At 57.5% G+C, this 11,999-nt stretch overlaps 3 protein-coding genes across 10 annotated transcripts; 1 reads left to right on the top strand and 2 right to left on the bottom strand.

Moving 5' to 3' along the window:
* Nucleotides 1-598: 598 nt before the first annotated feature.
* Nucleotides 599-6,193, bottom strand: LOC120308620. Of its 7 annotated transcripts, none has more exons than XM_039344942.1 (12): nt 5,784-6,193; nt 5,061-5,233; nt 4,845-4,902; nt 4,410-4,557; nt 4,084-4,146; nt 3,684-3,755; nt 3,244-3,297; nt 2,600-2,650; nt 2,279-2,332; nt 1,729-1,782; nt 1,325-1,363; nt 599-769 (listed from the first exon to the last, which is right to left on the bottom strand). In XM_039344942.1, exons 1-12 carry the CDS (start codon nt 5,839-5,841, stop codon nt 736-738), a joined length of 858 nt encoding a protein of 285 aa, XP_039200876.1. In that variant the 5' UTR covers nt 5,842-6,193; the 3' UTR covers nt 599-735. The 7 variants fall into 7 exon arrangements, 6 of the variants coding, with proteins under 6 accessions (XP_039200876.1, XP_039200874.1, XP_039200878.1 ...); XM_039344940.1 differs by lacking the exon at nt 5,784-6,193 and adding an exon at nt 5,512-5,777; XM_039344944.1 differs by lacking the exon at nt 5,784-6,193 and adding an exon at nt 5,537-5,777.
* Nucleotides 6,194-6,333: 140 nt separating this feature from the next.
* On the bottom strand, nt 6,334-10,986 carry ANAPC2 (anaphase promoting complex subunit 2). 2 transcript variants are annotated; one of them, XM_039344915.1, is made up of 12 exons: nt 10,358-10,986; nt 10,143-10,275; nt 9,640-9,814; nt 9,412-9,531; nt 9,169-9,286; nt 8,883-9,064; nt 8,653-8,797; nt 8,300-8,375; nt 7,947-8,150; nt 7,566-7,695; nt 6,979-7,214; nt 6,334-6,748 (listed from the first exon to the last, which is right to left on the bottom strand). In XM_039344915.1, the coding sequence occupies exons 1-12, from the start codon at nt 10,948-10,950 to the stop codon at nt 6,536-6,538; spliced, it is 2,325 nt and encodes a 774-aa protein (XP_039200849.1). In that variant the 5' UTR covers nt 10,951-10,986; the 3' UTR covers nt 6,334-6,535. The 2 variants fall into 2 exon arrangements, with proteins under 2 accessions (XP_039200849.1, XP_039200850.1); XM_039344916.1 differs by having other exon boundaries at nt 8,653-8,794.
* On the top strand, nt 10,965-11,624 carry SSNA1 (SS nuclear autoantigen 1). The gene is made up of 3 exons (XM_039344957.1): nt 10,965-11,100; nt 11,186-11,385; nt 11,474-11,624. Exons 1-3 carry the CDS (start codon nt 11,049-11,051, stop codon nt 11,573-11,575), a joined length of 354 nt encoding a protein of 117 aa, XP_039200891.1. The 5' UTR covers nt 10,965-11,048; the 3' UTR covers nt 11,576-11,624.
* Nucleotides 11,625-11,999: the final 375 nt, after the last annotated feature.

Here is an 11,999-nt window from a genome sequence, read left to right as displayed (position 1 = left end):
TCGGCGTGGCGATTGCGGTGGACGCCGTAAACATGGCGCTCCTTAGGAACGGGGCTCGGTTGCCTTAGCAACGTCCCTAGGGCACGCGGACAGCATCCTCCACAATGGAAACCCGTGGCTGCAAAGAGGCGCCAAACGCCTTGAAGCACTCTGGTTTTTCTGTCCTTAGTTGTTGCAGTGAAAGCAAGTCCCAGGCCTGCTAGGCCTCCTCTCTAGCCCCTGGCTCCTCTTCCAGGATTCCCCAACTGCACTCCCATCGTTCCCCTGCCAAGGCAGCAATGAAAAGGCCAGCTGGGCAGAGGCCAAAGCATGGGCCAGGCAGCACCAGCTGGAGACTGCCAGCGATCAGCGCTCCGCTATGCCTTTCAGGATCGATCAGTTATGTAGTTCAGTTTTCAACTTATTAAAGCTGCATTTTCTGTCTTGCGAAGCACTATATTTTAAGAACAAGTTACTTTTCCTTTTTAATCCTAACATTAAAATAGTGCTAACTTCAAAAGACTTTTTCTTTGGAGGGCTGCAGAATGCAACGTTCTAGAACAGGCCAAGCTTCTCACAAGAAACGGGTTCTGTGGCACATGCAGCAAAAGCAACAGACTAAGAGGAATTAAAGCACGGTTTAATAGGAAGACCAAAGGGTAGCCCCGTGGTCCCTGCCGGAGGAGCTACTTCGCAGCCCAAGGACACTGAGGAAAAGTTCATACAGCACATCAGCCCATCTCCGGGGTGAGTCTCCTATTCCACTTCTTCGTAAATGTGATTGTCGCGTCTGTTAAACAATGAGATGGAGAAACAAAAGCCAGTATGATATGGTGCCTGTTTTTTCACATCCTAGGACACATTTCACACAAAACAAGATCAGTGGGCGGACAGAATAATTTTGTATATTAAGCGACCAGAACAGCATAAAATACTTTCAGCAAAGATTTGCACTAATATAGTGACAATTCTATCTTCAGTTCCACTTGTAATGATTACAAGCAAGAAATTTGCATGCTCAATTGACTTTTCCTTCAAGCTGTCCACTACACCATCACGTTCTCTTTCTTGACTAATCCTACCCAGTTCAGATCCCATTAATGCAGAGGTGAAGCTCAGAGGTTTGGGTGCCAACAGGCGCTGCTTTTTCCTTATCTATGCCTTTTAAAGACATGATTGTTTGTAGAAGTCTCTCCTCTTCCTTCCAACGCCCTGTCTCCTGGAAACCCCGAGTTTTCGTTTTACCACTTTAGGTCAAGGAGAACGTATTTGGAAAAAGCATTTCCATACAAAACAGCTGACCCAGCCTGCCCATCTCCCAGAGTCTCAGGAAGTGCTAACTCACTCTCGAGGTGTCATCCCAATCTCTGGAGAGCCTCCCGTTCTGGGAAGGAAAAAAAGGTAAAGAGCATCCTATTAGGGAAGGTGCTAAATAACCAGAACCTCTGATCGAAGGATTTGGGATAGGCAAGCCGAGAGCTTCCTGTCTCCTTTCCTTGGGCAGCAAGGGAGGCAGCTCAGCAGCTGCAAAGAGGCTGGGGGTGACCAGGGGACCACCTCTTTCTTCTGATCAAAGTTACCAAAATTCTAGCTGCTCTTTAACCATTGGCTAAAGATTCACAGAGATGACATTCATGCACAAAGCCCCTTTTCTGCTTGGCCTCAAGTTGACATGGCTGTGCTACAATTCACCCGGGCAGGAGGAAGAGGTCAAAAGAAGGAACACTTCCTTCATCCCACAAAACTTACACAGCTGTAGGCTCCGACTCTTCCACATTCACATACTTCTTTGCTGAGGGAGGGCTGAAACAGAGGTGGATGTTGCTGGATGAGAGTAGTCAACCAGGCACCCAGGTGTCTGTGGTAGCCAAGCTGCCTTTGGGAATCCAGGCTACAATTTTCCCACTTCTGTTCCTCTTTCCCGGCCCACCAACAAACCTGCTGATGGGTGGCTACTGGACATGGAGCTCTAAATTGCTGTGGCTAAAGCTGCCAGTTCCAGCTATGCAGTCCAGATCCAAACAGGCTCCCCAGGAGCAGAGCACAGAGGAAGTCTACCTAGTAGCTCACAAGTACAAGTGCACATACATGCAAGGTTTCCTTAAGAGGTCAGGCACATTGACAGAGAAGAAAACACTGAACATTTTTCAGTAAAAATTTTTAGTTTCTTCTTCTACACGAGGTCAGCTCGTGTGATCCTTTTTTAAACGATGGATGTCCTAAATAGGCAAGCAGTGCCTTAGCCATGACCTCATTTGTTGGAGAATTTAAAATTTCATCCTAGATCACTTACACTTACCTTGAAAAGGGCTGCACCTTTTCAGGAATTATGTACTCCCTCTCCACGGGGGTCCTGAAAGCAGAAGGGAATGATTGCAGCAGCCAAGGAGGGAGGGGGGCGGACTGCAAGGGCTGGGGTTCGGCAGGACCTCTGCTCCAGTGTTTGGCTACCTCGAGAGGCATCTGCCAAAAGGATCCTAAGCCGAGGTGAGGAATCTGCTCCCGGCTTTTAAAGAGCAGATACACTCTGCACAGGGCAAGTGAAGAAGTTGTCAGGTGGGGAACACGTGCACCCGCCCACCCTGTTTTCCCAGACCCACACTGCCTCCTTCCTACTGACTTGGGTGGCGATGACGCGCCCGGGTTCTGGTAATGGAGATTCTGACGGGTTCTGAAATGAAAAGAGCACAACGAATGGCTGTTGGGCTGTGGAGCTGGACTTCCCCGTGACAACTGGTGCTTCCAGGTTAGCAGAAAAGGCTCCCTCGTGATCATTTGTTAACTCTAACTCTACAACTGCCATCCCTTTAAGAGGAAGTCGAGGAACCTGAGGCTGGGGGAAAAGAGCTTGGCCTGAGCCAGAAAACATCCACTCCTAACCTCCTCACTCCTCCATCCTCCAGGTTGACTGTGGACCAAAAATGGCTGCAGCGTCCCACTTTTCCCGGTGCAGAAGAGAAGCCGAGAGGCGCTTTGCTTCTCGGCATCGGCCCCAGGGCACATTGAGAGAGCCTTCTGCCACAGTTCTGAAGGAGGCTGAAGGTCTTTTCTTCACTAGTGCCCCACAAGATCCCCGAATACTGTCAGAGAGCACGACATCAAGCCAGCCCTTCTCTATACGTTTGTCTGCTGGTGAAACAACATTCCTACCCCCTTGCCCTGAGCAGTCTAAAAAAAAACATAAAAGCAGCTTTGCCAAAGAGCTGCTCTTTTTCCTGGGCATCCCGTCTCACCCTCCCTTCCCACCTTCTCTCCCCGACCCACCTGGGACCAGGATTCAGCTCATTGACACTCAGGTAGGCATCCTCTGTGGTGTGCCTGAGGGGACAGGAATGGGTTTCAGTGCTCCAGCAGAGAAAGGGACCAGCTTCCCCCACCTCCTCCTTGATCCACCTATGAATTAAGTAAGCGCCCCAATCCCTCATGGAGGACAGAGGAGCAATCGAGAGCTCTGGCTGTTTTCTGAATCAGCTAAATACATTTCTCCTGATGTAAAACCACACGTCCAAAATTAATTGTGGTAATAAAGACCCTTTCAGGCCTCCTTGGTTTCTGCAAAACATTCTCCCCAGTAGCTTTAAAGCAGCCACTTGAGACTGCCCAGACTCCCGAGACTCAAAATCCACACTGGAATAGTTACGGATTGTATCTGGGCTATAAAGAAAGGGCCCTAAAACGAGGCCAATGCCAGTGCTGCTACTCACGGGGTGGCTGGACAGAGGCGATCAGAGCCATGTGGCTTCATGGTCATGTATGTACGCTCTGGGCGAGGAGGTCTGCAAGGGAAGGGCAAGAATGCAAGGGGCCTGCGTCCATTTTTGGCACACACATTCCCTCCCTCCCTCCCTCGCTAAGGGCTGGGGAGAAAAACGCCACAGCATCTGAAGCAGCGGAGCAAGTTTTAGGCAAGTTTGTCTGATTGAGCAGACAAAACCCTTGGCTGGCTGATCATTTTTTTTCAAAATGTTCCAAGTCTTCAGAGGAGATCACACTTCTAACCTCTGGCACTTCATTGCTCAACCTTGACAATCCAGATCTCAGGAGACCCACCACACACACACCCTTTGAGGTCTGCAATAGCCCCCACTTGCGTGCTTCACTTACGGGATAGGAGGGAGAGGTCTCCTGGAAGAAGGATAGCTGGTTTTCCCGTCCTTCCCTGTTTTCCTTGAGACAAAGAGAGAAAAGACACAAAAACACTGTTGATTGAAACAAGAGGCACTGAGCTGCCCTGGGTCTGCGGAGTTTGCTCCACCATCTCCATCTGGATTGATCCTCAGGCAGAGCCAGGAGGAGGGCAAAGGGCAGGGCTTGCAATGACTCCAGAGCCCTGGGATGACCTGGCTGGTTCTGGCCCCCAGAAGGCTTCTGCAGGTCAGCAGCGGCAGCAGGATGGAGACCCGACAGCCCTCCCAGCCTGCAAGACTCACCTTTGCTTCTCCACCATCCGCAAGACGCAGACCGCCACCACCAGAAGGACAGAAGTGGAAAAGAAGCCCAAGAAGGCCAAGGCGGCCACAATCACTGCCAGGGTCCCTTTGGCCAGCACTTCAGGACAGCTGCCCTCAGCTCGGCCCACTGGGATGGGAAGGAGAGGCAGAGTCAGGGGCAGGAGGGGCAGCCGGCTTCCCAAGCTCTTCCAGACCTATCCAGGCTCCCTCTCCGTGGTCGGGGGCACCAGGCACCAAGAGACAGAAACTGTCCTCAGAGCAAGCCCTCTTCTTGGTTCTCAGTGGAGCAAAGACATATTCCTGTTCCTCCATACGTAGGAGCGAAACCACACCAAATTCCCTGAGCCATGGGGAGGAAAGGGGTGCAAATGTCCTCCCCCCCCCAAATCACAGACAGGAGGGAGAAGCCCTTACTGGGGATGGAGATTTGCCGATGGCCAGCTTCCACGTGGTCTCCAGCATCTTCAGGATACTGTTGGGATAATACTGGGTTACAGATTCATACCAGCTGAGGCAGGATTTGCACGTTAGGTCTCTTCTCCCAGTCGTGCTGCCACCCCCGCAGCACAGGGACTGTGACCGGCCCGTCTGGGGGCCTGAGACTCCAAGGGGGAAGCCCCAACTGCTGACCTTCCTCACGGCTCTTCGAACAATCCGCTCACGGAATCCTTCTTCTCTGTCCTCCTCCTCCTCCTCCTCCTTCCAGGCATCTTTCGGAGAGGCAACTATTTTCTTTTTATGTTCTGGGTGGAACTCAAAATTGGTTGGATGAGCTCTTGAGGCCTCTACCCTGCTCATTCTCACTGCAAATCAATGGAAGAATTCCAAATGCAAAATTGGACGTAGGAGATTTGGCCCATTCTTCCCATGGTGGTCCTTTCCTCCCCACTCCCGAATCTATATTTTGTGTGTTGTTTCCCCCTCCAGTTGTGGACTGCTTACAGATATGACCTCAAGTTCTGGTGCCTACGGGGGTTACAAGCGCGCCCAGATTTAGAGCCCTAACACTCTGCAGCCTGTCTAGCTCCAAGCTTTCTTCCCAGCCCCAAACCCGCATTGGATGATCGGGCCCATTGCTCACGTGAAGCCAAGGAGAGGACGCTTACGATGAACAGGCAGGCCAGTTGCATCCTGGAGCCCTGAGCCCAACCTCTCACCATCCCCAGGAGCCCTGAAAACACGCCAGGCCTCCAGCCAGGCAGGAACTCCAAGGGAGCCTCTGTGACCTCACAAGGTCCCAGAACGTTTGTCGGCCAATGGGCAGCCCCGGCAGGCCTCTCTCCAGCCCAGCAGCCACAGTGGCCCCCTCCTCCCAAGGAAGCCTCCGAAAGACTGGCTGCCTCTGTCACTTACCCGCCGGTGGTTCTCCCGTCCTTTTCCAGGTCTTGTTTTCCTCCTCCATGAAGCGCATCCACACCTCCGAGCCCTCTCAGCCAGCCCTCTCCATCTCAGCTGCAATCGGCGCTTTGTGGCAGGCATTGGGGACTTCAAAAAGGCTTTGCTGATGCTCGTGTCTACAAGCAACCAAAGCCCTCCTGGCCAAGCGAACCGGTGCCACTGTCCTTTTTCTTCCCAGAGCCAAGGGCCACCTGGCAGCTCCTGGGATTCCCCAGAGAGGCTGAGGGGGAGACCACGGCCCTTGGCAAAGGGAGCTCCCCAGAGCTTCGTCCCTTTGCCCCCTCTCCGATATCACGTCAGCTAAGAGGCTGTACTCGCTGGCAAGAAATAGGTGTGGGCAAGGCCCTTTAGAAGAAAGGGAGAACCGTCCAGCCAACCACCCCAGCCACGTCTCTCCCGATATTCTGCAGAAGGGCTGGAGGGAAATGTTGGCAAGGAACCGAGTTGCAAGAGGGAGGAAGCCAGCCCGATTTACAGAGAAAAAATACATCGCAGTCCCAATGGCTCAGAGGGAAACCACTTTATTATGAACCAGAAAATCCATCAAAACAAATGTTTTGCTAGCAGTCCCTTGCGCTGTGCGCGCGCGCGCACACACACACACACGCACACGGCCACCTGCACCAAGACGAGGCAAGGCAGCACAGCAGGCCAGAGTCTGAGGGTGGCCCAAATCTCTCAGCCCATCAGGTGCTGGAATGGACAGCTCAGTTACAACTCTTGGGCAAGCGGTAGACACCCCCCGAGTAGCTGAGCTGCTGGTCCCGAACCTTCTTCTGGAGGAAGACCTGCAGCTCCTGGATGTCGATCTCAGTCACCATGGGGCCCGTCATCACAAAGATCTTCAGCATGCTGTGGATGCGCTCCAGGGAGAGAGACTCCAGGTTGGTCAGCATCGCCTGGATGTAGGTCCAAAAGAGCTGCAAAGGGGTGCACAAGGACACAGAAACAATGCCGAGGCAGGGATTAGAAGAAAGCAGGGCTCTCGTTCAGCTGCCTCTAAGATCCTGCCAGCCCTGAGCTGGAAGGCCACTGTTGTGCCTGGACAAGGGCGGATCACTCAAGGCCAGTGCCTGGAGCCCGGCTGCCCTCTGGCCTTCCCTCCTTAGCCCTGGTCCATGGAGGGAAGCCTCCTTCCCCGGACCGGCACCTGCAGCTCCTCCTCCTTCTGGTCCGCCTGAGAGGCCATGGCTGAATCCCCCTCCTCATCGCTATCGATCAGCACCACCTTCTCGGCCTGGTCCTTCAACTCCTCCTCGATCACCATGAAGGTCCCAGGGGGCTCCTCCCGCAGCACCCCTTGCTGCAGCCAGAGGGTCATCTTGCGCCGCAGGGAGGCGGCTGGCACCTTCAGAGCTTCACTCAGCTCCTCCAAGGTCCATGTGCCTGCAAAGGAGGCACCCACCCTGCTTAGGGCCTCAGCTCGAGGGTAGCAGTGCCGCCTAAGGAAGGGTCCCCAAGGAGGGACACAAGGGTGGGGCAGAGGCAGCATTTTGCATAGGGAGGCCCAAGACCGGTTCTCCGAGCATCTGGGGCGAACAAGGAGGATCTCCTGATAGGAAACCTTCCTTCCTTCTATCTTGACACCGCCAAATGTGCATCCCTCCCCACGCCTGGCTCATGTGCCCCACATGTATGCAGACATATCTGCAGGTCCTTCCCCGGAAGACTGGGAGATCCCTTTGTGGGGGAAGGGTAGAAGCTAGAGGCATTCTTTCATGGAGCCAGGAGACCTACTTTTGCCCTGGAAGTGCAGGATGACAGCTGCATGCACTGGCGACACGGACAAGGAGAGTGTGCGGTCCGCCAACTCCACCTCCAAGTTCACCAAGCCCAGGTGATGCTTCCAGTTCAAGGTCCTCATGGCCTGTGAAGAAGCCATGAGGGAGCCTTATGGTTACTCAGCTGAAGGACCAGAAGCTCCTGGCTGTTGGCCCAGCCATCGCATCACAGGATGTCCTGGGCGAAGGGAGAGGCAGATGGGAAAAAGGAACAGCCAAATCCTAGAAGAGAGCTAGGCTGAACCCGGAGGAGGGACAGAAGGCCTCCTTTGTTGCTGGCTACCAGCTGTAGAAGAGGCCCATGGCTGAACTTCCTGCAGACAGAGAACTCTCCTACCTTCAGCTTTTCGTACTTCTTTGCATAGGCCTCCATGGCCTCCTTGATCTGCCCTGGGAGCTCCAGCTTCTCCTCCTTCAGCGGGGGCCAGAACTCACTGGAGAGGATGATGGCCACAAGGCTGAAGGGGGGCCTTTCCTGCTCAGGCAGCTTCTGCTCCTCATCGCGAATGTTTGCATTGATGCGTCGAGAGTCCGCCATGTCCTGCACGGAAAAGGTAGAAGGAACTGGGATGTCCGAGCTCAGCTGGACAGGCCACCATGGGGCCTTTTGGGGGGGGCCCTCCAGCCAAGTGAAATCAGCATTTGGAGGGACCAGGGTGGTCCCGCCACATCTCTATAGGCAGCACCTACTTTTAGCATGACTTCGCAGTAGTGCATCTGGGCCTCTCCAAAACGCAGCTTCAGCAGTTCCACGTTTCGGATTTCCCTAAAGCAAGAAGCAGCAAGGACTGTTGCCAAGGCCTCTGCTGCTCACAAAACAGCCCGCACTTCTGCAGAGGAGACCCTCTACCGGCAGCTCACGCAGAGCAGTGGCCGGGAAGCTCCCCCGCCCGGCCAGAGGATCCCCGCAATCCTTCCTATCACCGGCCGCAGCAAGAGGAAGGGCAGCCTCCTGACCCACAAGGCTGCCTTTGCTGGCTAGGCTGGGGCTTGGGCCCTGCCTCAGGGGACTCTGCGCAGCAGCGGGACCGCTCGGGCCTCACCTCTCGGCGCTGTAACTGAATTGGTGCAGCAAGCGGTCAGCCAGCAGCGTGCGGTACTCATTGATGAAGAGGTCTTTGCTGCCATAGATGCTCACCAGCAGGCTGATGATGTCCGAGGAGCGGCGCTTAGAGCTGGACTTCCCTGCTAGGAGGAAGGGGTGCGTGGGCCGAGGCCGGGAGCACCGCAGGCCCACTCCCCAAAGGGCCTCCCAACTGCAGCCCCAGCCCACCTGGGTCGGCCTCCACTGGATCGGGCAGCCAGTCCTCGGGCTCAGAGCCGTCGTCCTCGCTCTCCTGGCCGTTCTCCAGCGTCACCGGGTCAGCTTTGGAGAGCTCGTTTGCCAGGTCAGCTGACCCCTCCGCATCCCCCGTCAGACCGGCCACAATCTGCCGCACGGTGTCCTCCCTGGTCCTGGGGGGGGGGAGACAGTGGGTTATGGTCCACCACCTGACGCGACATCGGCCAAAGCAAGCCAGGCAGCCAGGGAGGCGCCAACGCCAGCCGGCCCCTCTTACCTCAGGTATTTGCGGATGGGCTCACAGGCCACTTCCAGGATGACCATGGAAGAGTCCAGCTCCCGCAGAGCTTTGATGGCAGAGATGTAAAGGGTGATGATGTCTGAGGTGTTCACCCCTGAAAGAGAGAGGAAGGGGGGACCTAAATGCCAGATCCCTCAGGGAGGCTGAGAGGACAGGCCGTGGGGGGAGGGGGGGATTTGGTGCTCCTTCAGAGCCGCAGGAGAGAGCGAAGCCACCCACCGGGATGGAGGAGCCGCAGTTCCAAGGCGCTTTTCAGGGAGGTCAAGAGCTGCTGCCGCTGGTTGGTCCTTTCCAGGCAATACTTCAGGTCTTCCACTGCCGGCTTCGACTCTGGGAAATCTGCATCAGACACCAGGGCAGCCGCGGGAGCGTGAAGAAGGGTGGCCGTGCTTCGGGACAGGCTCGGGTGGGGTTGGGGTGCGGGGGGGGGCTCCCAGCCGGGCTCACCGCGGATGATGCCGAAGAGCTCCTCGATACGCATCCCAGCGTAGAGGCGGTAGAAGAATCTCTGGACGTGGCGCTGCCACCGCTTCAGACTGCTGCTGGCCGCTGGGCTGGGCGGGGCCCCGGCGCTCTCTCGCAGAAAGACACCGCCTAGCCAGCCAATCACCTTCTCGATCCACTGGGGCAGGGCAAAGAAGGGGCGACCCCCTCAGACGGGAGGGTCAGCCGGCCAGTAGAGGTGGAACAGGGAGGGCAAGGAGATCGGCTGCCCCTCGTCCCCTCCCCGGGCACCCATTAGCCCACATTGACAGAACAATTAACTGACAGTTAGAACAATTAACCAGTGGAACAACCTGCCTCTAGAAATTGTGAATGCTCCAACACTGGAAGTTTTTAAGAGACTGGAAAGCCATTTGTCCGAAATGGTATAGGGTTTCCTGCCTGAGCAGGGGGTTGGACTACATGACCTCCAAGGTCCCTACTACTACTACTACTACTACTACTACCTCCTGGAACTCCGCGAGGAAGGAGCGCTCGTACTCGCCCCGGCAGCGCCGCTCCACGCGCTCCTCGAGCATCCCGTGCAGCACGTAGGTCACGGCGTCGGCGCTCACCCGCTCCAGCAGGTCCAGCTCGTGGCTGCGGAGGCACAAAGACCCCGGTCAAAAGTCCCGCCGATCCGCTCCCCGCGTCCCGCGTCCCGCGCCCGCCCGGTACCCACAGGATGGCGTTCAGCTGCTGGAACTGCTCCATGGCCAGCGGGCACCAGCAGCTCTCCTCCCCGCAGCCGCAGCCCGCGCCGGCCGCCTCCTCTTCGACCCCGCCGCCGCCGCGCTGCCGCATGTAGATGCGGAAGCTGCGCCCATAGAAGCGGCGCACGGCCTCGCGGAAGTCGGCGGGAGGCGCGGAGAAGAGGACGGCGCGCAACAGGGCCCCGGCTCTCTCGCGCGGGCCGCCCCGGCAGCAGCGCCCCGCCGGCCGCGCCCACTCCTCCAGCAGGCCCAGGCCGCGCAGGTAGGGCTCCAGGCGGCGGCGCAACAGTCCGAAGGCCTCCAGCAGGCGCCGCGAGCATGGCGGCTCCCCGCCGGCCCGGCTCCAGAACTCGGGCGCCAGCCGAGCCTGCAGGTCCCGCTGCAGCACCTCCAGGAGCCACTCCTCCAGCGCCGCCAGCAGCCCGTGGCGCGCCAGCACCGCCGCCGCCGCCCGCAGCTCGTCCCCCGCCGCCGGGGCTCCCGGCCCCTCCGGCCCCAGCCCCAGCGCGGCGGGCGGCACCAGGCCGGTGCTGAGGGCGTGCCAGGCGGCCGAGAGCTCCATCGCGGTGCTGGGCGCGCGGGCGGCGGGCGGCCGTTGGAGGCGGAGCCGGAAGGCAGCCGGCAGGGCGGGCGGACGGACGGACGGAGAGAGCGGCGGCGATGACCCAGCAAGGCGCGGCGCTGCAGAGCTACAACAACGAGCTGGTCAAGTGTAAGCGGCGGGGACGGCGGCGGGGGCGTGGGGGGCGTGGGGGGCGGCGTTCCCGGTAAGCGCTGAGCCGCGGCGCCCTCCGCAGGCATCGAGGAGCTGTGCGCCAAGAGGGACGAGCTGAGCCGGCAGATCCGGCAGGAGGAGGAGGAGAAGGGCAAGCTGCAGGGCGACCTCCGCGTGCTGACCGAGCGCCTGGCCCGCATCAACGAGACCCTGGCCCACAAGATGGCCACGCGCAACGAGTTCGACAAGACCATCGCCGAGACCGAGGCGGCCTACATGAAGGTGAGACGGCCCCCATCCCGGACCTCCCGCGCCCGCCCCCCCCCCCGCCGACCCGGCGTGACCAGGCACCCTTTCCCGCCCGCCCCAGGTCCTGGAAAGCTCGCAGACGCTGCTGAACGTGCTGAAGAAGGAAGCCGGGAACCTGGCCAAGGCCACCGAGTCCAAGAGCCTCCCTGCCAAGGAGATCTGAGGGGGGGTGGCTCGGGGAGCAACAAATAAAGCTGATGGGTTTCTCCAAAGATGCCTGGTGCAGCTGCTACTGTGGGAGATAGGGCAGAGGGTTTGCAGGGGGGGGGGGGTGGCAAGGGCCTGACAAGCTCCCCTCGGCGTCCAGCGGCTGCATCACCAAGCAGGTGGTCCCATTGCCTGGCTTTCTTTGGGACACACAGCCGGCCAGGTCTGGACGGGAGGTGGCATTTTTATTTATTAAATTTATTTGCTGCCCATCTCGAGGCAACCCTGAGCTCCGAGGGAAGTTGGTGTTACATTTGACTGATGTAATGTACACAAAGGGCTACTCTGCTGCCTTTGGCTGCCCATGGCATCTCTGGCTCTGGAGCTAACTTGGAAATGGTGAGAGGGGAGAGTGAAGGGGGTGGAGGTGGGGGGTGGAG

This window comes from Crotalus tigris, unplaced genomic scaffold, assembly GCF_016545835.1.
Source record: "Crotalus tigris isolate CLP2741 ecotype Arizona unplaced genomic scaffold, ASM1654583v1 scf7180000017940.1788314, whole genome shotgun sequence".
Lineage (NCBI taxonomy): Eukaryota > Metazoa > Chordata > Lepidosauria > Squamata > Viperidae > Crotalus > Crotalus tigris.
The sequence above is the reverse complement of the archived record's forward strand: the minus strand, read 5'-3'. Positions and strand labels throughout refer to the sequence as shown.

Bases quoted from the DNA above. Each gene is read 5' to 3' on its own strand.
- LOC120308620 (XM_039344940.1), bottom strand. From the start codon at position 5,590: ATGGTGAGAGGTTGGGCTCAGGGCTCCAGGATGCAACTGGCCTGCCTG. The intron at 5,234-5,511 runs GTGAGCAATGGG...ATTGATTTGCAG, and splicing joins CGTCCTCTCCTTGGCTTCAC to TGAGAATGAGCAGGGTAGAG. The intron at 4,903-5,060 runs GTCAGCAGTTGG...TTATCCCAACAG, and splicing joins TTCGAAGAGCCGTGAGGAAG to TATCCTGAAGATGCTGGAGA.
- ANAPC2 (XM_039344915.1), bottom strand. From the start codon at position 10,950: ATGGAGCTCTCGGCCGCCTGGCACGCCCTCAGCACCGGCCTGGTGCCG. The intron at 9,287-9,411 runs GTGGGTGGCTTC...TCTCTCTTTCAG, and splicing joins ACTGCGGCTCCTCCATCCCG to GGGTGAACACCTCAGACATC. The intron at 7,696-7,946 runs GTAGGAGAGTTC...GCTTCTTCACAG, and splicing joins AGAAGTACGAAAAGCTGAAG to GCCATGAGGACCTTGAACTG.
- SSNA1 (XM_039344957.1), top strand. From the start codon at position 11,049: ATGACCCAGCAAGGCGCGGCGCTGCAGAGCTACAACAACGAGCTGGTC. The intron at 11,101-11,185 runs GTAAGCGGCGGG...CGCCCTCCGCAG, and splicing joins CAACAACGAGCTGGTCAAGT to GCATCGAGGAGCTGTGCGCC. The intron at 11,386-11,473 runs GTGAGACGGCCC...CGCCCGCCCCAG, and splicing joins CCGAGGCGGCCTACATGAAG to GTCCTGGAAAGCTCGCAGAC.